The 24,556-nt window shown below is 43.6% G+C and overlaps 1 protein-coding gene across 3 annotated transcripts in view; it reads left to right on the top strand.

Moving 5' to 3' along the window:
* The window catches only part of TBXAS1 (thromboxane A synthase 1), a 157,718-nt gene that overhangs the window by 52,211 nt on the left and 80,951 nt on the right, over positions 1-24,556 (top strand). For 2 of the 3 annotated variants that reach the window (XM_069461447.1, XM_069461449.1), the window contains exon 4: positions 12,210-12,306. The exons of the other annotated variant lie outside the window; for it this stretch is intronic. In XM_069461447.1, the coding sequence (XP_069317548.1) occupies positions 12,210-12,306 (97 nt within the window). The remainder of the gene's footprint in view (positions 1-12,209; positions 12,307-24,556) is intronic. 3 annotated transcript variants of the gene reach the window in all.

The raw sequence follows: 24,556 nt of genomic DNA on the forward strand, positions 1-24,556 counted from the left end.
TTTTAGAGAATGACCAGGGACTGGGTGACTCTTGGAATGCAGGATAAATGTGAATAAAGAGAAAAAAGGTTCTGACTTTTCAAGACTGGCTTCAAGTCTATCAGCGGCAGGAACAGGGAAGTCAGGAGGATAAAATGGTCTCCCGGTCCTGGAAAGGCAGACTCAACACCAGCCCTCCATTTGCTTCTGGGGACGAGGCGCTCTGCCGGCTCCTCAGGGACGCAGGGACAAGTAAGACAGGGCCTTGTCCTCAGAGAACTCACAGGGCAGCAAGGAGCCTGTCAGTAAATAAGCCGCGTGTGATGCAGGTCAGTGGAGGGAGCCACCCAGTGCCACGGAAACTGCAAGGAGTGAAGGGTCTGAGAAGGCGCCACGGGAAAGGGGACTAGTGACCCGGATGTCTGAAAGAATTTTCTGAACTAACAAGAGGGAGACTTCAGAAGGAAAATATGTGCACAGGAACAGGACATGGAGAAATACCGCAAATTTTGGGAACCATAAATAACCTTTTTAATAGCACGAGTCTGGGGCTCCCAAACTGTATGCTGAGACACCCCAGGGAGGCGGGAGGCACGGTGAACTCACAGGGACTTCCTAGTATACAGTATTTTAAATATTCATGGGAAACACAGAGACATCCATCAAGCACTAAGAGAACTACTTTCAATTTATGTAGATTATTTTTTCAAATGTCCACTAAATTGTTAGAGCATGAATATTTATTAAGTTGCTTGGCTTTGATTTGAAAATGAGACTGTTAAGTTGTTCTTTTGGCCTAGGGGGTGCTGTGAAAAAATTACTGAGTCGCTGAGGGTGCCGTGGACTGAAAGTTTGGAGACCTTGGTGTAAGAGGAATGGGGCAGGGGGAGAAGTTATGAGCTGTGGAAGGACCTTCAGTTACAATTCCAGAAGCTTGGACTTGCTTCAGTAATGGACAGCCATTAGAGGTCTGCAGGGAGGGGAACGACACAGCCAGCTTCTGTTTTACGAAGGTCTATTGGCTTTGATGGGGGGTTAGTGGGAGACAGAGAGCCATTGGGAACTACTCAGTGATCCAGGCAAGAGGGACGGGGCCCGAACCCAGCCAGCATCAGAGGTGGCAACCGGAATACAGCAGGCAACATTAACATTGTGGAACTCCTACTGCATGCCTAAAATGGCAGTAAATACTAGATATCAACAGTAAATAAGACAAGGCCCCTGTGTTTAAACCACCTACAATCAAGTGGAAAGATGGTAAAAAAAAAAAAAAAAAAAAAATTACAATTAGCAGAGAACCACTAGGAGTTAACCAGGCAAGGAAAGGGGAGCACTGTTCCAGGCAAAGCAGGGGGAACAGCATGTGCAAAGGCATGGGAGTGAGAGATCCTGGAGGTTTTCAGTCCATATGGGCTGACCATCAGGACTGGCTCTTGGAGTAGTGGGAAATAGGGGGCACGAGGCCAAGGAGCAAGGCAGGGACCAGGCTGTGAAGGATGTCATGTGCCACATGCTGAAGATGCCCAAGGGCTTAATCTTGGCAAGCCATAGAAGGGTTTTCAACAAGGAGTGGCAAAATCAGATTTGCATTTTACATTTCCTAGGTGGATAAACCGAGTTGGGACCCACACGTAGACAAGCAACAGGCCAGAAAGACAACCTGAGTGACAGAGGCATACAGCCCTGAGTGGGAGGTGCAAAGTCTGGGCAGGAGGGGAGGGACCAGGCACGAAGAGGGTGGGAGAACACAGGTGAACAGGCCCAGGCGCCCCAGGAGGGAAAGGTCTGATGAAGGGCTGATTCCGTCCACACATCTCCACAGCACTCTGGGAATTTAGGGTTGGGCCCCAGGCATGCGGACCCTGGGGTTTCTCGGGGCAGGTGACGCAGGCCTCTGCTCAGAGTGACAGATAGGAGCCGGGAGAAAGCAACTGCGGACCCCAAGGCCTGTGACTGTGTCACTGGCTCCTCAAGAAAAGTCTCCCTGGTAGCTTGAGCCTGCTCTGCCACTCAGCTAACTCGAGCCCCTGGCTTGAGTGACAGGTGGGATAGCTGACCAAAAAGGGCAAGACGTCCAGGAGCCAAGCAGGGACAGGCGTTTTCTCCACGGCACAGGGCGGGCTGCCCAGCCCCGGAGGAGCCCTGGAAGTCAAGCACCCAGGTACTCGCAGCACCAGCTTCTCCTTAGCTCTCTCTGAACTTTCTGGAAGTTGCGAGTCTCAGCACTCACAGCTTTGGTCTACAGTAGTGTGTGCCGCCTTCCCGCTGAGCTTCCTGGGGCTCCGTGTCTACCTTCCACACCAAAGGCTAGACTGAGGTCAGGACAGCAGCTACCCTGGTAGCATCCCAACCTGCTGGGAAATACAAGTGTCACTGAGGCAAGTATTTCTCCAGTGCCTGATATTTAGCAGATATCATAGGAGCTGAAAACTCCCATCCATTCTTATAGCAAGCAGGAAAGGCTGTGGTTCCCAAACTGTGTGCTGGGACACCCCAGGGTGCCACAGTGAACTCACAGGGCCATGCGAGCTCTACCCGGAAATCTGAAGTCTCCAAATGTATGTTTCTAGGCCTTTTGCTGATGTGGGGGGTGTCAGGCTCCTGTCAGGAGCCTCCTCTTCCTCAGTCAGCTTCTTTATCCTTTACAAAGTGGCACCAGCAGGGTGTGGCCCACCTGCTGGGGCGTGTAGAGGCCCTTCCTGATCAACATTTGCATAAAACGTTACTGTTGACAAACTATTCTCATTTGACCCTCATAACAGCTTCCTTTATCAAAGAAACAGGCTCAGGAAGGTTGTGATTTGCTCAAGGTGACACAGCTGAGAAATCACAGGACAAGCCCTTGAACCCGAGTCCCTATGGCCCCGCACCTGCAGCCGCAGCACTGCTGACCTCCACTCTGCCTCCAACAGTCCCCCTGCAGCCAACCCTGCAACAAGACCCCTCCCCTGTCTTTTCTCATTACGGAAGTCACTCACACTCATTGTAAAACACTGAACGTTAAAGAGATGTTACATGAAAAGTAAAAGTGCCCCACAATTTCCTGCTCCAGACATATGCACAGTTAGCAGGACCCAGCATGGTGCCTGACAGAGTATGTGCTCAATAAATGCTTCTGAATGGTTAATATAGTTAATAGCGAGATCGACTATTATTTATTAGCAGAACTATACATATTATTTCACAGTGTCTTTCTTTCTTCTGGACACCTTCCCATGTCGGTGTCTATAGGTGACCTCCCACCCCACCCAGGGAACAGTCTTTATAGCTCTGTCACCTTGAGGGGTGGGCCTTCTGGAATAGGGCCAGGCAGCCCCCAGGCTAACACCAACAGTCTATCCTACTCTGTGAACTACTTTGGTTGAACTGACTGGTCAGCTGAAAAAAAAAAAAAAAGAAGGAAAGAAAACCACTAATTAAACAAGTCAAACAAGTGTTATTTTTGTCTACACAATACTAAATTTCCTCTTCCACCAGGTGCTCTGGAGTTGAATGAGCAAATTCTTATGTGGATAAATAAGTATAAATGAATAACTGGTTAAGAATTTCTTGCCCCCAAAGCAGTCTATGTACAAGTTTGGATTAAAGGAAAGCAAGACCTGACCTCCTTAATTGGGCTGGGGGTTTTCTGGTCCATTGAGCAAGAATCTGCTCTAAATCTCCACCTTTAAAGCTATAGTCTGCACAGCTGGGAGCCTGACTGTTTTCTCTCGCACACCTTGGCATTGGAGCTGTTCCACAGCTTGGCCGGCCTGGGGGGAAAGCAGCCACTCGAGTAGATGGCAGCAAGCTCAGTGGCCAGGGACCTGGCCTTGGGCAGTCCATACTGGGCTCAAGTCCCTGTCTTGGGCAAGTTGTTTAACCTCTCTAAGTCTCAGTTTCTTATTCTGGAAAGTAGGATTAATAACTACCTCCTCCATCTTTCTATGAGGATTAAATGAGACAGTACAGGTAACACACTTAGAATGAGCTGGGCCAGTAGTGAGCACTCAATAAATGCTAACAGTTGTTAGCTCAGAGATTCTGAGAAGAGTCTACAACCAGTGCAAATATTTCACGGAGCAGTTGCACTGGTACAGGACGTTTCTTCGCACCCTGTAGAAAGTAGACCTAAAATTAAAAAACCCCATAATTCAATGGCCTTTTGAACTCATAGGAATTGTAGGATTTAAATCTATAGCAAACTGCAGCAGTTACCTAATTTTCACTCCCACACTTCAGTGGTGGCCCAGGGAGTCTCAGGAGTGCGTGCCTGGAATGGTTCCCTGACCGAGTGGCAGAGCTGTGCGACCCTGGACCCTGCCTGCTGAACACCAGCACGTAGTACTTTCCAGGACCCCGCACCAACTCGGGAAACAGGAAGACACTGCTGCACATTTGTACCGATGTGCAACACAGACCAGACCCCTTTAGGGAAGTGAGCTTTGAGAGGCAGAATGGCATGGGGTATTCACAAGGTTGAGATGAAAAGGGGGGCCATACTAGTTAGGACATCTCGACTTCAAATGATAGAAACCTGACTCCCGCTAACTTCAGTACAAACTAACTGCCATAAGCTAGGAGGACCCAACGAAGCATCCTTCAGAGGCAGAATCCTGGACTCGACTTTGGACCTCCTAGGCAGTCTCTCTACCTGAAATCTCTGCTGGTCTCTCTTAGCCCCCTCTGCAGACAGGCTCCCTCCATGTGTGGAAAAATGGCCACCAGCAGCCCTAGATTCGTATATTCCCAGTTTAGCAGCTCCAGGAGAACGTCAGGGCTTTTCACCCCAGCACACATGTATGATAGAAATCCTGATGAAGGATTATGACTGTCCCTGCTTGGGTCACGTGCCCACCCCTTGAACTAGTCGCCGTTGTCAAGGAGACGAGAAACTAGGATTGGCCATGCCTGGAGGTAGAGCCCATTCCGGCGACCAGAGAGGTAGAATTCTATAAGTGACAGCACCTTCAGAACTGCACCGACTGGGGGAGGGGGCTCCCCAAGGAGTGGTGGGCAGATGAAAACAGGCGCCCCAAAGGGAGGCTATGAGTGTTTAAGACACACTTCCCTTACAATTTTATCTGTTTGAAATCTTTCCAGGAGCTCCTCAAACTACAGATGAGCATTTTTATAAATATAAATTCACAAGATTGCACAATTTACATGTAAAATGGGACCAGTTTTCTTGCAAGGTTCATAAACGAGCTCTGAAGCAATTCTAAAGGAATTGTTGCAAAATTGTTTTTAGTATTAGCAATATTACTAGAAGAAAGCAGAAAGACTCCCAAGGTGACTACTTGGAAGGACAACTTCCATTTGCATGTAGAAGTATTACTTTAAAAAAAAAATCCAGATTGTGTGTAAAATTATTTTGATAATAACTACAATACAAATATATAACTAAAATATGTGTGTGCCCTGCAGTGTAATTGCTTTTCGTTTACATCTAAGAATTTAGGGAAATGAGAATGGGTATGAACTTTGGCTAAATATAGAGCAGGTTTTTAACTTGGGGTTTGTGTGTCCCCAATATGGTTATTGTCAATCACATCAGGATCCCCTGGGAGCTTGCTAAAATAAGAGGTGACTGGGTTCCACCCCAGAGACTCTGGCCGGGTAGGTCTGGGTGCGGCCGGGCACTATTGTATTTTCTGAATGTTCCACAGTTGGTTTTGACTAGCCCCTGAGGCCGAAAACCAGGACAGTGGTTCTCAGAGTGTGGGAGTGGTCGTCTTGCAAGAGAATGCAAGAGCCTGCTGAATTGCAGATTCCTGGGCCCCACCAGCCCTGGTAGATCAGTCTTGGTGGGGAGCAAGAGTTTATTAAGTTCCCAGGTGACTTTTTAAAAACTTTTTTCTTTGAAATAATTGTAGATTCATAACAAGTTGCACAGAAAATGTACAAGGAGGTCCTGTGTCCCCTTAACCTAGCTTCTTCCAGTGGTACCCTCATCCATAAATATAGTACGTTATAAAAACCAGGAGATTGACACTGGTGCAATGCACAGAGCTTATCAGATTTTATCCAGATGTATATGCGTGTGTGTGTGTGTGTGTGTGTGTATGTGTGTGTAGAGTTCTATGCAATTTTATCACCTGTGTAAATTTGTATAACCACCACCACAGCCAAGATACAGGACTGTTCCATCCCCACAAGGCTGTCTAATGCTATCCCTTTATGGCCACACCCACCCATCACCACCCCCATCCTCAACCCCTGGCAACTACTAATTTGTTCTCCATCTCTATAGATTTATTTCAAGAATGTTATATAGACAGAATCATACAGTAGGTAACCTTTTGAAATTTTTTTACTCACATAATTTCCTTGAGATCCATCCAAATTATTGCCTATATCAATAGTTTGTTCTTTTAAATTGCTGCATAGTATTCCCTTGTAGGATGTACCACAGTTTGCTTAACCAAACATCCATTGAAGAATATTTGAGTTGTTTTCAGTTCTTGCCTATTACAAATAAAGCTGCTATAAATATTCATATAGCTGTTTTGTGTAAACATAAGTTTTCATGTCTCTGGGATAAAGGTTCAAGAGTGCAATTGCTGGGTGATATACATAGTAAGAACATATTGAGTTTTATGAGAAATCGCCAAAATGTTTTCCAAACTGGCTGCATCATTTTACATTCACACCAGTAACTTATGAATGATCCACTTTCTCCCCATGTTCATCAGCATTGGACGTTATCACTATTTTTGTTTTATTTTAGCTGTTCTGATAGATGTGTAGTGTTATCTAATTATGGTTTTAATTTGCATTTCCCTAATGGCTAATGATGTTGAACACCTTTTCTTGTGTTTACTTGGTATCTATATATCCTCTTTAGCAAAATGTCTGTACATGTCTTTTGCCCATTTTCTAGTCAGATTATTTGTTTTCTAACTGTTGAGTTTTTAGAGTTCTTCAAATATTCTAGACACATGTCCTTTGTCAGGTATGTGGTTTGCAAATATTGTCTCCCATCCTGTAGCTTGTCATCTTCTTAACAGGATCTTTAAAGAGAAAAAGGTTTTATTTTGATGAAGTCCAATTTATTGACTTTTGTCTTTTATGGATTATGTTTTGGTGTCAAGTCTAAGAACTCTTTGCTTAGCTCTAAATTTCAAAGATTTTCTTCCTTTTTATTCTAAAAATTTTAGTTTTATATTTTATATTTAAGCCTGTGGTCCATTTTGCATTAATTTTTGTATAAAGGTATGAAATTCATATTTTTGCCTATGTATGTCCAGTTGCTCCAGCACCATTTGTTGAGAAGTCTATCCTTCCTCTAAAGAATTGATTTTGTATCTTTATCAAAATTACCAGTTGAGTACGTATGTGTGGGTCTATTTCTGGTTTCTCTATTTTGTCCCATTGATTTATGTGTCTATCTCTCTGACAGTACCACACAGTCTGGACTACTCTAGCCAAGTCTTGGGATCTGGTAGACTGATTCCTCCCACTTCATTCTACTTTTTCAAAATTAATTTAGTTATTCTAAGGCCTTTGCCTTTCCATGTAAGTTTTAGAATAAGTTTGTTTATGCCTATGAATATTCTTGCTGGGACATTGATTGGAATTGCATTAACCTTATAGGCCAGTTTTGGGACAATTGGTATCCTTACAGTGTGGAGTCTTCCAATCCATGAACATGATATGTCTCTCCATTTACTTAGGTCTTCTTTGATTTCTTTCATCAGTGTTGTAAATGGTATTGTGTTTTCATTTTGGTTTCCACATGTTCATTGTTAGTATGTAGAAATGCTATTGATAGTTTTGTATGTTGATCTTTTTTTATTAGGTGACTTTAAGATTCATGTATATTGATCTTGAATACTGAAACCTGCTGAACTCAATTTCAGAATTATTTTATTCCTTATATTTATATATATTATTATATATTCCTTATATTCCTTTTATATTTTTTTATTCCCTAGTATTTTTTCTGTGGACTGTTATGTCATCTCAAATAGGGACAATTTTATTTATGCCTTTTCGATCTATATGCTTCTTATTTATTTGTCTTGCCTTATTGCACTGGCTAGAACTTCCTGTACTATGTAAAACAAATGCAGTGAGAGTGGACATCCTTACTTGGCTCCCCACCTTGGGGAAAAGCATTCAATCTTTCACCATTAAGTATGATATTAGCTGTAGGTTTTTTGTAGATATTCTTTATTGAGTTGAGAAAGTTTCCCTCTATTCCTGAGAGTTTTTATCATGAACAAGTGCTGAATGTTGTCAAATTCTTTCTTTTCATCAACTGATATGATCACATAAATTTTCTTTTTTAGGCAATGAATATGGTGGATTATATAGATTGATTTAAAAATTTTAAACCAGCCTTGTATACCTAGAATAAATACCACTTGGTTGTTCTGTGTAATTCTAATTACACACTGCTAGATTTGATTTGTTGAATATTTTTGTTTCTAAGTTCGTGACGGATACTTGTCTAAAATTTTCTTTTCTTGTACTGTCTTTGTCTGATTTTGGTGTCAGGGTAATACTGACCTCATAAATTGAGTTAGGATGGTGTTCCCTCCTCTTTTATTTTGGAAGAGATTGTGAAGTTATTGTTAATTCTTCTTTAAATGATTGGTAGAATTCTTCATTGAAACCATCTAGGTCTGGAGATGTCTTTTTTGGGAAATTTTAAAAGATGAATTCAATTTTTTATGGTTATAGGATTATTCAGACTGTTTACTTCATCTTCATTGAGTTTTAGTAGTTTGTGGGTTTCATGAAATTGGTCCATTTCTTCCTAGTTGTCAAATATATTAGTCTTTTTTTTTTTTTTTTTTTTTTTTTTGAGACAGAGTCTCACTCTGTTGCCCAGGCTAGAGTGAGTGCCGTGGCGTCAGCCTAGCTCACAGCAACCTCAAACTCCTGAGCTCAAGCGATCCTCCTGTCTCAGCCTCCCGAGTAGCTGGGACTACAGGCATGCACCACCATGCCCGGCTAATTTTTTCTATATATATTTTTAGCTGTCCATATAATTTCTTTCTATTTTTAGTAGAGATGGGGTCTCGCTCTTGCTCAGGCTGATCTCGAACTCCTGAGCTCAAACGATCCGCCCACCTCGGCCTCCCAGAGTGCTAGGATTACAGGCGTGAGCCACCACGCCCGGCCAAATATATTAGTCTTAAGTTGTCTGTAATAGTCCCTTTTCCTTTTAAAGGCTGTATTATCTGTAGTGACATCCTGTTTCATTCCTGATATTGACGATTTGTGTCTTCTCTCTTTTTATCTCTGTTAGTATTGCTACAGGTTTATTAATTTGATTGATTTTTTCCAAAGAATTCATTTTTTGTTTTATTAATTTTTTCTATTGTTTTTCTGTTTTCAATTTCATTGATTTCTGCTCTTATCTTTATTATGTTCTTCCTTTTGCTTGTTCTAAGTTTTTTGCTCTTTTTTTCTAGTTTCTTGAGATTCAGTTAAAATCTTACCTATTTTCTAAGGTAGCATTTAGTGCTACAAATGTCTCTTTCAGCACTACCACAAATTTTGATGTTATCTAAATTTTACATTATATTTAATTGTAATATAGTCATGTGTTTATTCTCTTTTTGACCCTCTGTTTCTTGTTTCATTTTTCTTGCCTTCTTGTGGGTTCCTTGAACATTTTTTAGAATTCCATTTTGGCTTATTAAAAATGTTTTATATATTACTTTGTATAGTTTTTTTAGTGTTGCATAAATGTGCATATGTAATTTACTATAGTTTACAAGTATGGATGCCTCACCATTTCAAGTGATGTGTGGAAATTTTGTTTTCATTTTGGTCCCTTTACCCTCTTAACTTTTTAAATATATAATTGTTCTAAGTATTTCCTCTACATACATTGAGCATCACATCATATGGTGTTATAATTTTTGTTTCAACCATCAAGTATGACTTAAGAAATTCATAAAAATGATAGTCTATTATTTTTACCCATTCCATTGTTCTTCTTTGCTTTCTAAAGTTCCACACTTTTTTTTTTTATTTTTTTTTTTTATTTTTTTATTTTTTAGCCCCACTTAAAGTTCTACACTTTGTTCTGTTATCATTTTCCGTCTGTTTAGAGAACTTCCTTTAGCCATTCTGTAAGGGTAGGCCTGCTAGTGACAAAAGCTTAGTTTTCCTCCATCTAAGAATGCCATTGTTTCCACTTTTCTCCTGAAGGATAAGTTTCACCAAATTAACAACTTGTGATGGACAATTCTTTCCCTTCAGCCCTTGAGAAATGTGCCACTTCCTTCTGGCTTCCATGGTTTCTGATGTGAAATTTGCGTTCTTTGAATTGGTGTTCCCTCTAGGTAATACATCCTTTCTCTCTAGGTGGTTTCAAGAATTTTTCTTTCTTTTTTAGTTTTCAGAAATTTAATTATAACGTGTCTTGGCATGGATTTCTTTGAGTTTATCATATTTGAGCTTCATCCAGCTTCTTGAGTCTGTAGGTGTATGTCTTTTGCCAAATTGGAGAAATTTTCGGTTGTTATTTCTTCAAACCAAGGTGACTTTTAAGCATGTTTTATGTTTGAGAAATATTGCTCTGGAGTAGGGTTCAGAGGCCCAAGAACTTCTCAGATTGTATACAAATGCTGTGAGTGTTTTATTTTTCTTCAGAGAATGTCCACAGCTTTCACTAGATTCTCAAGAGACTCTATGACACTCGCCATAAATGTTATAAAAGCATAGGTTTATGGCCTTATTGGATTATTTTTGGTTTTCTTGGTTAAAACCAGTAAAAAACTAGTTGGTATCCTTTTCTTTCCTTGTACCACATCTGTTGAATTCCTGTGTCCCAAAGATTTCTCCAACAGTTTTGAAAAATCTGATCACTCATGTGAATATTTTCTAAGCACCTAATACGTGCCAGACAAATGAATTTTTGTTCATTTTTTCCCCTAGTCAGTGAGAAAGAGAAGAGTTTTTACATTACCGTCATGTTGGAGTTATGAAAAGCTCTGAGTAACTAAGAATGCTGGAGTACACTTGGCTGCCTTTGCATGCGACCTTCCCCTTTAAAATCTGGTCCTTACCCCTCTGAGGTGGATACACTGGTGATCAAATCGCATTCCTGAAAGTATAATTTCACACACTAAAAACAGTGCTTGTGCGGTGGGCCCCTTGTCATCACTCTGGCTTCCTTTGCACGGTTGGTGGTTGGACGCTTGTAGTTCCCCCAGGCAGGCTTGTCCTTGGCCAGTTGCTCGAGCTGATCCCTCTTCCCAACACACCCTCACCTCCTTTGTCACTCACCTTCCTGGACGAACTCCTGCTCATCTTACAGAACTCCGTTTGGGAAGTGCCACCTTTGGGTGGTCTTCACTCTCTCTTCAAGTGCTGGGGTGGGTGTGCTTTCAATGTCACTCCTGCCTGCCAGCACGTCACACTGTGCGCTGATTGTCTAACTGTCCCTCCCATCAGATGGTGAGACCCCTGAAGGCTGTGACTGGGACTTGATTGCTTTCGTGTCCCCAGTACTTTCATAAATATAATAAAACATGTACATATGCATTGACTCCTGTTAGCGTTCACTGCCACCAGCTGAGTGCCCATCACTACCGTCCTAAGTGTCTGTTGAGCTCCTTTATATACAGGTGTGGCAATCAGATATTCAGCCTTCCCCAGCAGATTTAGTCTTCCCACATTCCCACAAGCATCTGTTTATTCATTCATTTTAGACATTTTTTGAGAATCAGTTTAAAGACTATTGGTCTTCTCTTGCTAGAATGCCTATCTCCCGATTTTTAGAAATTATAGAATGGACACGCCTGAAGCTCTGACTCGGGGGGGATGGGGTGGGGCATGGGCAATATACATAACCTAAACTTTTGTACCCCCATAATAAGCTGAAATAAAAAAAAAGAAATTATAGACAACATTGACCCCTGTCATTTTCCTTCTTTGTCTTAATACTGGATCTGATGAACCCCTTATTATTGTGTTTACATTTATAGATCTGTCTTTCCTACCAGCCTATAAGCTCCTTGGGGCAGGGACTGTGTCTTACTCAGCCCAGAGTCTCCAGGGACTGGGACACGGTGGCATTCCATAAATGCTGGTGGAAAGCATTTGGTGTTAGATCATCACAGCTACACGGTTGCTCAGGATTGGAACATGCGTTTTCTCATCTTCTCCATCTTTACTTCCTATGTATCCTTTATCCTTCATTCTAAACTACTGTGAATTTTTTTTAGGAAAGGAGAAATGGGTAAATGCAACACATTTTAAAGCAATTTTTCTTTTGTTCCTCTCAGGTACTATTTTGGTCGGCGGATGTTTATTGTTATTTCTGAGCCAGACATGATCAAGCAGGTGTTGGTTGAGAACTTCAGTAACTTTACCAACAGAATGGTATGTAGTTTTCTTTCTGTGTGTGGGTGGATGGGGAATCATCCTAAGACGCAAGCACTGCATGACGGATTGGACAGGGAGGCGGTCAGGCCTCTTACCGGGTTTAAGTCAGTTCCACTCCAAATTGAGCTCCCCAATGAACTCAGGTTTTCAAAAGAGATGTACAGGACTGGTATAAAAGAGTGGCATTTACATTCAAGAAATGCTTCAAGAAAGCCAAGACTCAAGAGAAGTTGAGGCTAATAAAAATGCTAAAACCAAGAGGGTTTCCTAAAGCTGTGTTCAAAGTTAGAGGAGTCCAGAGGGCACAGGCCAGGTGACTGCAGAAGACTGAGCAAGGTTAATACATGTCAGCGGGAAAGCAAACTTTGAGGCTCTTGTGTTACGTCTTTCCCAGAGAGTACGAAAGCATTAAGGCTGGAAAGGGAAGACAGGCAACATTAGGAGGGAAATGTGTCCCCCCGTAGGAGGAGGAGCCTGTAAGGGGGCTCCAACCTGCAAAGGATGTACATGCCCTGTTGTTTTTGCAAAGTGCATGTCTTACCCTTTATCTTTGATGAGACATCCCAAAGAACGGGAGAGGTGCCAGAAAGCAGCAGAGCTCAGTGTTGCCCATGCTTTCCATTAAGCCTTCAGGAGTGAGCGCCAGTTCCCCGGACACGATGTAAGGGCCCCTGTGATGCGGATCTGGTGCATATGCTCCAGCCTGTCTCTCACTGCTCCCCAGTACAGGTGGTCACCCCAGCTGGCCCTCCACTCTCTGTCCCACCTGCTCTGAGAGGCCTGCCCCTGGCATTGGGGCAGCACAGCCGTGGGTGTCGTGCGTATCACAATGTGAGCTTGAGCACATTTCTCAACTTCCTTAAGCTTCTTGTTCCTCCTCTGGAAGGGGGTTGTGCTGTACCTTCATGGGCTGTTGTAAGCTAAATGGGACCACGCAGATAAGCCCTGCCTCTGCGCAGCACTGGCCAGGTGAGACATTAGTGCTTTTAACGAGAAAACCCTCCATTCCTAAACCTGTCCAAACCCTAGCTGTTGATTCATCAAGGCTTGCCTCAGTTTCCTCCTCCTCCATGAAGCCTTCCTTACTGTCATCCGCATTTGCTTTCCTATTCTCTGTACTCCTTTCCACAATTGTCCCCAATGGTGGCTTCTACTATGTACAGGAAAGGAAGATGTGGCTTTTACCCTAACTTGATGAGCTCTTTAAGGCCAGGAACTGTATCTTGTGGTTCTTTTTTTAATACCCCATGGTGCAAACACGTAATGACTATTCAGTATCCAGTATATTCTTGTTCAAACTGAACTGAATCTCCATCACCTTGACGTTCTTCCCAGAAGAATGAGGTATTTATTACCTGAGCCCAGAGATTCAATACACGCTTCTTCATCGAGATCATTCACAAACGGTAGGAAGACCCATGGAAGATGAGATCGCTAGGAATCCCCAGTGTGTGTAGGTTTCCATCCGGGAACGAACCCACTCATCTCCAGCTTTGTTTACGGTCTGTAGGCCAATTCCATATTCATGGCAAAACAACCCTAGTGACTCAATTTTTTAAAAACAGTCATTAGAGTGGGATTTTCTCCCAGGTTTTTGAAAGTCAAATTAAATTGAGTTCTGTGGTTCCCTCTTATCCATATGCTTATTTATCTGCTCAAAGAACTCAAGGAGATTAGTGAGACGTGATTTCTCCTAACTGACACCACCCGCCTTTCCTCTAGTCGGCCGTGTTTACTTAAGCGTTCAGAGTCGGCTTTATTATACATTCGTTCAGTAAACATTAAACGCTTACTCCATGCAAGCTTCTCCCAAACGATCCCTTGTGATGCAGAAAATACCTCGGCACATTAGTCGGATAAATTAAGTGAAGAGGAACTTAAATAACGCATGGTTTCGTCTCCCAGCGGTGAGAGCCCACCTCCATTCTCACACCCAGGCCTGAGTGCTGTGAGCTCTGTGCCCGGGCCGGCCTGGGGAAGGCCCTGCCCGAGGTGCTGGGTTCGGCTCTGAAATGGGACGGGAGCTGTACGCACCTCAGGAGGGAGCCATGGAGTGTGCTGACTGGGGCGGGGGCCGCTACCGGGACCTCCCTGACATGCATAAACATCGAGCGAATACTGGAACTCAAAAATCATTGAATGGAATTTTCTTTTTCAAATCCAGAACACTAGGCGCTTCCCCACCGAGTCTGTGCGATGCCCCTGCCCTGTCCTGCCCATTTTCCGAATGGACTTGAGGGTCTGTAGCAGTGCCCGCAGGACTTCCTGAAATTGCCCAGTGCTGGAGCAACCACAGTTTACCGTTAAACCCTAATCAGTCTTCTTAGCATTTGTAGAAACTTAGTTATCCCCATACCTAGGGACTTGGATATTTTTATTTAGGTATTTTCAATTAGCTCTTCTTTGCTATCAGGTACTGTCCTCAGTGAAGCCATGGGAGCAGCTCTTTTCTTAAATATCTGTGGGAACTGGAGCTAGGGCCATGTGTCTCAGCAGGAATGGCCGTTACCAGTGGTAGAACAACTTCTTTTGGCCTCCTGTCAGGGCCTGGAGCTGGGGTAGGGGTGCTGTGGGAAGGCGGCAAGAGGTAGGCTGGTCTTTGGCCCATGTGAGGTTGGTCTGGCGGGACGGGGGCTTGGAGCAGATGTGTGGAATCACACAGATACGGGTTCCGGTCCAAAAATGGCAGCGTGGAGAGTGAGTCAGGCTGCACACGTGATCGTTCTTGGTTCTACTGCTTGGATGTGGAGCGGAGGTGGGAGGTGATGGTAGATGCGTGTGTGTGTGTGTGTGTGTGTGTGTGTGTGTTTTAGAGGGTACCCTCAGGTCCTTGTGAGCAACACAGAGGTCACCTCCCCAGGCACAGGTCAAGCCACACCACTGACACACAAGAGTCACATCTAAAGCCATGTGATTGATTTGGTGAGTGGTTTCGTTCAGAACCATCGAAACCCAGGGGCGTGGCTGCCCCAGGTGCAGCCTCTCAAAGAAAGGGCTGCTTCATCCACTCCCCACGTGGCTGTCAGAATCCTAGGCTGAGTCACTGTGAAACCACCAACTCCTTGGCACTGGCAAAGGCGACTAACGTGGGGAGGTAAATAGTCACTGGAAACCTCATGCCCCCTGCAGCTGCAGCAGCATGCTCCTCTAGGGAAGAGCAGGAGTGTGTCGGCTCATCACAGAGCTAATCAGCAAAGAAAGCTCAATTCAAAGCTACAGGTGGATCAGACTCACCTGAGCTGGGACCACAGGGACCTGCCTGGTGGCATCCCCCAAGGGGCGGGGGCCTCGGCAGGCTTGCCATGAAACTGCCCCCTTGAACTTGTCCCTACACCTGCAGCTGGTACCTGTCCATTGACAGCTTTTGAAAACCTGTTTATCTGGAGTTCCTCACCCCTTTCCTTTAAAGAAAACACTGAGTAAATGAAGACGTTCAGATGTTCAAACGTGTGCAGCAAGATTTAAGGTGTGAGAGTGGTTGTCAAGCATGGCCTGGGGAAGCTTGCATTGCTACAAACCTTGCAAACTTTTTTTTTAGCTGTGCATTTCTTGAGAAGGATCAACTTAAACTGCAGGTCCACAGCTCTGAGGCGGAAGTTCTTCTGCAAGCCCAGACTGCAAAGAGCAGCGAAAACAGAAACACAGATGTGCAACCTCATTTGCCTGCCCACCTATTTTGAGGCTGTTATCTTTGTTTTATGTGACACATTTTGCTGTGCACAGGAAACCCTCCAGCCTGAGCTGGAAGCCTCTCATCCCAGGATGAGTTGCCCATTGGCAGTCCCGGGTGACAGCCACAATGGGACGCCTGTCCCCTTTCACTTGCTTGCCTAATGTCTGGATATGGCTAGTCCTGGAAAAGACAGATCCGTGGAATTGCACTGGATCTGCAAAACACACTTAGCTTCTAGTTTCCAATTTGGTAGCGAAGTTTAAACTCCAACATCTTTAATGATACCCAGAGCCTTGTGAAGCCTTGGGACTATAGGAGAGTTCTTAGCATTTTGTGTTGAGTGGTATTGATTCTGAATGCTCAGATATTTTTCTCTCAGCCTTGCAGAACTTTTTTTTTTTTAATTTCAAAATCTTGTTGGAAATGATGTCCTATTTTTGTGTCTTAGTAGACTCTTGGCTCGGCAGGAAACCATCTTTATATATTTTTAAAAGAAACAAGTCAAATCTTGTTCTGATATTTAGGCCTTCTCACCCTAATTTTTGTGGTAGCAGAAGTAGAAATAAGTGTGTAAACCAGGAGATTCATACCTAGAATTTTGGGATGAAAATTGTAAATAAGCCATAGAAGCAAATTCTGGTCTCTCAATGGCTGTGTTCCTCAACGTTCCATGGAAGTCAGGTCACTGTGCCAGGGGGTCCTGGCCCACACTCTCCTTCTCTGCCCCAATCTCCTTCTAATAACACATCCTTTTTCCCATTTCCCCCTCTTCTAAGCCATAGCCTAGCAGTATGGTGAAAGGTCTGTGGTATACATTTAAAGAGATAAATCAGATTCCAGATTTGCTACCTCATGTTAGCTGTGTGACTTGCAGCCAGGCCTTCTTTACCCTACCCGAGCCTCTGTTTCCTCCTGTGTAGAATACGAGTGTCAGACTGGCCAATCCCTAAGGTCTGTCTGGTTCCCAGTTTGTGTTGTCGTTGGTGCCGGCAGGTGAACCTTAGAGTCCCACCAGCACCTCACGGAGCCATTTTGAGCTTCGGATACTGGGGACTCCCTCTTAGGATCCCTCAGGAAAATTTCTTCTCCCAGCCAAGTGTGACAGGGCCTATATCAGGGACACCCTTGTCCCTCTCTAACACTTCTTTTGGCGAGAAGCTCCACTGAGATCTGTCAGAGTTTCCTGAGAAGGTTTAACAAGCCCCGTGACTCCCGTCCCCCTCAGGAAGGGCCCTCGCTGTCGGGTGAGGGGCTGACAGGAGCACAGTTCCCAGCACACGGTTTCCTCCTCCTCGGTGGATAAAATGCCAAGAACTCCCTCAAGAAGGGCCGCCATAGCCCATACCATGCCTTTGTCCAAACTAGAAGAGCCCTCCTTTCACTGGCTGGAGCCGGCTTGGCAGATGGAGCCCAAGCTTGCTTTTAGCAGCCACACGCCCCCTGCGCCGACCCCCTTGAGCTGTGGACACACCTTACAACCTTACTCGGAGACTGTTCTCTCAGGCCAGCAATCATCTAAAGTAGAGAGAGAGAAGGTGACGTAATCTTTATGCCCATCCGCTACTGGCAGAATGAATGAAAATTGTCCGGTGTAATTATAAATGAAAACCTTTACCATTTTCATGTTTTAGTACTTTTTATGTTCATGTTTATATTTTACTTTTAGTAAAGAGAACCTCTTTCCTATTTCAAAGCACCAAAATATAAGCCCTATACTTGGTTCAAATCTTCCTTCAGCCCAATAGGAATAGTCATATATTGAAAAGAGCTTCAAGTATAGAATTTGGGGTCATCCGAGTGATAGAATTCTCAAATTTTAGCTGATTATAATACAATGAGGAGACGTTTCATGTCTCCAGGAGAGGAAGAGAGAGGTTGTACAGGGAGCGTCCTCATCCGTGCAAGGTTGTGTGAGAATTAGAAACAACACTTGTAACAGGAGAGCGCCGCCTTTTTGTGATCATGGCCTGCTTTCTAATGTCAGTGTTTCTGCAGCCCACCCGGCACCCTTACTAGACACGTTGGCCACACTCGCGACACAACCGCCGAAGTAGAACAAAAGCTCCTGGAGTCTTTAAAAGCACCTTTCTCTGTCTACCTGGCGCCTTCGGCTCTGTGTGGCTGTTGGAGGACTGTCGGCTGCTCTGTCAAGGCATCATAGGGGTCATCTAGATTTTGAGTCAATGTTCTTGCATGTTCCAGAACACAAGGAACATTTTTTTTACTATAGCTTCATATTCTATTAGGCCTGTGAGTCCTTTCTCCCAATAACACACACACTCAGGTATAGCAAAAGTGCATTGCGTGCATTTTGTGACACTCTGGGAGAAGTTGGTGGTCCTTACGTGGCTGGAGGCCAACTGAGAATCCGGGTGCAGCCCACGGTAAACACTCACTGGTCACTCTCTTCCCGTGACCACAGAATGCCGAGGTGTTGGTTTTCTTTAATAACCTGCCCCTCGGGACTATGTGATTCCTCAAAGTTTAAAGTTTCTGCTTAGCAGACCTAATAGGAAGTTAGACTCTATTTTAAGAGAGCTTAATTGAGAAGACAAACATGTTCAAAGTCAAGGGAATCTTGGCAGTTGAGCCAGGAGGCCACAACTAAGCCACTGCTGCTTATCAGGGCAGTTTCCTAATTACTGGAGGATGAGCCAACAGTTGATGAAATATTGTGAAAAGCACCGTGTTAGTTGTGCGATCGACAAGTATTGGTCATAAACCAGCCCTCTCCTACCCTCCGTTCTCTGTCTCGGTAGTTGCGGTGCGAGCACAGCCCCGGCACACAGTGCGCGATCCCGAAGTGTTCACAACTTGATCGCAGACAGACACCATTCAGAGCCAAACTTACAAAACACTAAACATAAAATGCAGCAAACCCAGCTCAAGGCCTTGGCTGCCGCAGCGAAGTCACATGTGTCCAAGGCGTTGCTCGGTCCCTGTTGAAAAGAGCAGCCACTCAGCTCCTGCCATGGAGTGCAGGAAACTGTAGACTCCAAGGAGTCAGTGTGGAGTTTCATCCGCATCTTCCTGCCCAAGCCTGGCTGTTTGGAACACAGCAAGCAAAGACAGGGCCTCTCTGCTGTGATTTGCACCCCCTCCCGCTGCCAGCGCCAACACCCCGCCCTTCAGCAGAGGGACAAACTCTCCAACCACACGGGCCTCCCTTACCTGTCCTCGCCCCTCTGCAGTGACTTCTACCCACTCGGGTCTCCTGCCCCTTTCTGCCGCTTTTAGGAGGTGGGAACCAAGGGGCCTGTGGGCTCCAAACAGGGGCCACCCCTTGAAGGAGGAGACAGGATTGCAAAATTTCACCCTGTGACATCCTAATGACAGTCCACGTTAAATAAAGGAAGTTAGTCACCTGGCCTCAGAGGAGACATACAAGGGATGCCAAGGAAGTTAGGGTGATCACCCAAAGCCAGGGAGACATACGTGAGCCAGTGAGAGAGAAACTGCAATCCGCTGACAGCACGTCAGAGGTAATGCGGTCACCGAAGGGCGGATGACCTCCACCTTCAGTCACATGCAGAAGATGGAGAATCCGAATCAAAACTGGTCAGCGGCTTCCTGAGCAGAGAGCGCACCCTCGCAGCCCTTAACATCCCTCTTAAAATGTGGTCCATGTCTGAAAACCCTTGTCTAGATAATGAGGTCTAATTTTCTCACACATGGCAGGAGGACACTCCTTCCTGAGACCAGACACTGCTCCTAACAGTGCAGCAGGACAGGCTTCCTCTGTTCCTGGCAGTGAAACCCCAACACAGCCCGGCAGGCTTATGGTCAATTAAGGTTCCCAGATCTTTTTCAAGTGAATTATTTCAGATCAGGTTTCTTCCATTCCCATGCTCTAAACAACTAAATTTTTAATCTAAATATGAAGACTTATAGTTACATCTGTTGATTTTCATCTTGTTGGTGTTCATCCAGCATTCAAATCTGTCGAAATTAAATGTTAATTGTTTTTTAAAATTGAGATAATTTCCATATATAAATCTTCAGTGTAACGCTCCATGCATTACTGTACCTGTATGTACCCACATGACTGTCACTGTCACGGTCCAGAACACTTCCGGCACTCCAGAGGGCTCCCTTATGCCTCTTCTCAATCAACCCCTCTCAACCATCTGGAGGAAACCACTCCTCTGACATCTATTGGCATAGATTCACTTGTGCTGCTTTTGAACTTCATGGAAATGGGAACACACAGTTTGTGTCCTTTTGTTCTGGCTGCTTCTGCTCAATATAATGTCTCTGACATTCATCCATGTCATGTATTAAGATGAATGTGCCTCATCTCTTTTTATTGCTGTATAGTATTCCAATGTATAAAAATACCACAACTTATTTTTCTATTGATAGAAATTTAGGTTTTTTCCAGCTTTTTAGTATTACGGATTCAGTTGGTATGAGTGGCATGTATCAAGGAGTGGAGTTGCTAGTTCACAGGGGTAGGTGTATGTTTGGCTTTTGCACATAGTGCCCAGTGGTTTTCCAGAGTGGTTGAGCTAATTTATACTCCTACCAATACTGAGGAGTATAAATTAGTATAAAGTCCTAGTTATTCCATATCTTAGCCAATACTTTGTCTTGTCATTGTTTTTAATTGTAGCTATTCTGGTGGCTGGGTTGTCGTGATATTTTATTGTGGTTTTAATTTGCATTTATCTGATGAGTAATGATGTTGAGCACCTTTTCATATGCTCTTTGGCCACTGGATATCATTCTTTGTGATGTATCATTAAATCTTTGCCCATTTTTTTTAAATGTATTTGACTTTTTCTGATTGATTTGTTGCCATTCTTTATATATTGTGTTATGGGGCTTTTGTCAGATGAATTGTGAATATCTTCTCCCAGTTTGTGGTTTCATTGCTCACTTTCTCAATGATGTCCTTTGATAATGAAATACAACTTATCAAAATCTACGGTATTGCTTTTGGTATTTTGTTTAAGAAATCTTGCCTTACATCCAACCACATAAAGATAGTCTTCTAGAAATTTTATTGTTTTACCTTTCACTATTGGGACTATGATCCATCTCCAATTAACTTTGACCCATTGAAAAATGAAATAACTTCCTAATGGGTCAAGGTTCATTTTTTTCTATGTTGATATCCAATTGCTAATTGCCTGCTGCCATTGTTGAAAAGACCACTCATTCCCCACTGAATTGAATAGCATGTCTGTCATAAATCAAGAGATCATATGTGTGACTCTATTTCTAGACTCTGTTCTATTTCATTGGTCTACTTCTTTACCCTTACACCAGTATCACACTCTCTTAAATATTATAGCTTTATAATCAATCCTGAAAGATGGCAGTATGGATTCTCCTTGTGATTGCAGTTCCTTTGATTCTGTATATATTTTGGCAAGAATTGGCTTGTCAGTTTTTGAAGGATTGACATCATAACACTATTGAGTCTTCCAAACCATGAATGTGGGATCTCTATTTATTTAGGTCTTCTTTAATTTACCTTAGCAATATCTTATAGTCTCAGAGTAGAAGTCTTATACATCCTTTGTTAAATGTAGCCCTAGGTATTTGACAGTTTTACTGTTAATGTAAATTGTATTTTTAAAATTCCACTTTCTAGTTGTTTGTTGCCCATATGAAGAAATAATTTTTTTTATTTTTAACTTATATTCAACAATTTTATTAAGCTCAATATTCTAATAGTTTATTTATAGATATTTCTTGAATTTCCTGTTATACAACCATGCCATCTATAAATAAATATAGTTTTACTTCTTCCATTCCAATGTTTACATATTTTACTTTTTTTCTTGCTTTATTGCATGCTCTCTATTGTCAAATAGATGTGTGATAGTGGATATTCTCATCTTTTTTCCAACCTCAGAAAGTGTTAAATAGTTCACTATTTTGTATGATGTTAGCTGAAGATGTTTTTTGTAAATGTCTTTTATCAGGTTGAGGAAGTTCCCTTACATTTATAGTCCACTGAGAGTTGTTATCATGAATGGGTGTCAAATTTTATCAAATATTTTCTTCTGCATCTGTTGAGATTATATATGTTTTTCTTTTTTGTTCTATTAATGCATCAAGTTACATTGATTTTTCAAAGATTGTGTAATTCTTGATGAATTATTCTTTTACTATATCCCTGGATTATATTAGCTAATATTTTATTTAGGGTTTTTGCATCTATGTTATGAGAGATATTAACCTATAATTTTTCTTTCTTATAAGTCTTTGTCAGGTTTTGGGATCACTTTACGCTGCTCAGGAGATGGTCCAGATTAATGTTAGATTGTGATTCTGTGAATATTAATCTTCTCAGCTCTGATTTATGCAAATCAGTTGTTCATTATGAAAATAACAAATAAAATGTTCAATTAGACTGGGCTAAGTGTAGAAGCCTGTGGTTCTCCACTCGATTCCAGATTAACAGAGTTTTATTTATGTTTAACTGTTCCACCAGCCATGAAACCACCAAACAGAATTATTTACCAACCCATTATTTCTCGTCTTTTTCCATAAAAAATGTTCTTGGAAATCATTAAATGTTTTGTTTCCCACATCTATACATCTGTCTCTCTATGGAAAAAAAAAACAAGAATGAGGTTACTTTGGCATTACTTGTTAGTGAATTTGCACTGACTTCTAAAGATCACTTTTTAAAAAATCTTTTTCAAATGGGAGTAAGATATTATTTGTATGGGGCCACTGGGGTGAGGTCCAGTCAACAGGGCTTCCTTCAGGAGATGTTCTCTAAGCTTTGTCCCAGTAGGTGAACAGGAGGTAGCAGACAATGGAGAAAGGGGACTGGAGTGGGACCTAGAGTTTCAGGTAAAGAGAAAAATGGCTCACAAGAAGGACCAGACCTTAGGGAGAAGATGGCTTCGTCAAGGTACTAACAGAATAAGACGTAATCTCAACACTCTGTGCCAGGGACTGTCCTAAATGCTTTAAATGTATTAGCTCGATTAATCATTCCAGTTGTTCAGTCCAAAACTCTGGGAGCCATCCTTGACTCCTGTCTTTCTCTCTCCCACCTGTTACGTAATCTGTCAGGAAATCCTGTTGACTCTTCCTTCAAAATCATCCCAAATCTGACGGTTTCTCGCCGTGTCTGTGGCCCCCAACATGGCCTGAGCCCCCACCTCTCTCTCTCTTGGTCATTTTGCTTCCTCCTAATGGCTGCCCCTGCCTCCGTCCTGGCCCCTCACGGGCTATTCTTAGCACTGAGGCAGTGTGTTCTGTAAAACAGAAGTCAGCTCAAGACACGCCTCTGTTCAAAAAACTCTGTTATGTCTTCCCGTGTCACATCGAGTAAAAATCCCTCCAAGGCCCTGAAGGCCCTCCGCACATAGGTCCGCATGACCCCTCTGCTCTCTGGCCTCCCTCCATCCGTCCACTCCAGCCACACTGACCTCCAGGGGGCTCCTGATGCACACAGCGTCCTTGCTGCCATGGCGCAGGCCTGGGACTTCACTGCCCGGCTCCTGCAAGGCTTTGCTCAGACCTCACCTGCTCCAGGAGGCCAGTGCAGACTGCCCCATTTGATACTGCACCTCGCCGCACGCCACTGTACCACACGGTGGATTTCTTACGTTCACTGCCTGCCTTCTCCCACTAGTGTGTAAGCTCTGAGAGGACAGGAGCTTTGTTTTGTTCACGGATGTATCCCAAGCACTTAAATCAGGGCCGCACACATAGCAGGCACTCGGTAAATGTGTGTTGAGTGAGTGAAGCCTCACAATTACCCTGAGAGGTAGGTGGCATTATGTTATCCCCATTTTACAAATTGAAAATGGTGGACAGCCAAGATTTGGGCCCAGGGGGCTGGCTCTAGAGGCAATACTCTTAGCACTGCATTATCCTGCCCAAGCCCAGGGTAGAAAATACAGCCGGAGCTTCTAGAAAACCCCTCTCCCTATGTCTTCAGACTACTACTGCAAGGGGTCGGGAAGTTAGAGAATTCCTCCAGGCTTTGTGTGGTGTTCAGAAGGGGGTGGGGAATTGGCCAGAGCACGCTGGGCCTTATAAATCAAGTTAGGGAGTTTGCACAAGGACAGGGCTAGATTTTTGCTTCAGAAAGATCCCGCTGACTGCAGGGTGGAGGACGGATGGGTGTGACAGGCTGGAAGGCAGGGAAATCAGTCAGGGGCTGAGATAATAGTGACCTCAGCCAGGGTGGTGGCTGTGGGGATGGGAGAGTTGGCAGATCAAAGAAAGATTTAATAGTTGTGACTGACAGGATTGTAGCTGAGAGAGAGGACAACTCCCAGGTCTGGGGTTTGGGTTAGAATAGGTTTTTTGAACTTTTTCAACTAAGACCTACAGTAAGAAACACATTTCACATTTTGACACAGAACACAAACACACACACACACACACATACACACACACACCCATCTTGAGCAAGTTCAACAATGAAATACTTACCCTGACTTTGACTCCTCTATATTTTCTAGCCTGTTCTATTCCTTATTCTCTCTGTTTCTTTTCTTTCTTTAAATGCTGGTTGTCACTCACTGCACTGATTTCACGACTGGTTATGGTGGGAAGTCTGGAAACCCCTGGCCCAAGAGTGACTGGAGGGGCCTT

Source organism: Eulemur rufifrons, chromosome 29, assembly GCF_041146395.1.
Source record: "Eulemur rufifrons isolate Redbay chromosome 29, OSU_ERuf_1, whole genome shotgun sequence".
Taxonomy (NCBI): Eukaryota; Metazoa; Chordata; class Mammalia; order Primates; family Lemuridae; genus Eulemur; species Eulemur rufifrons.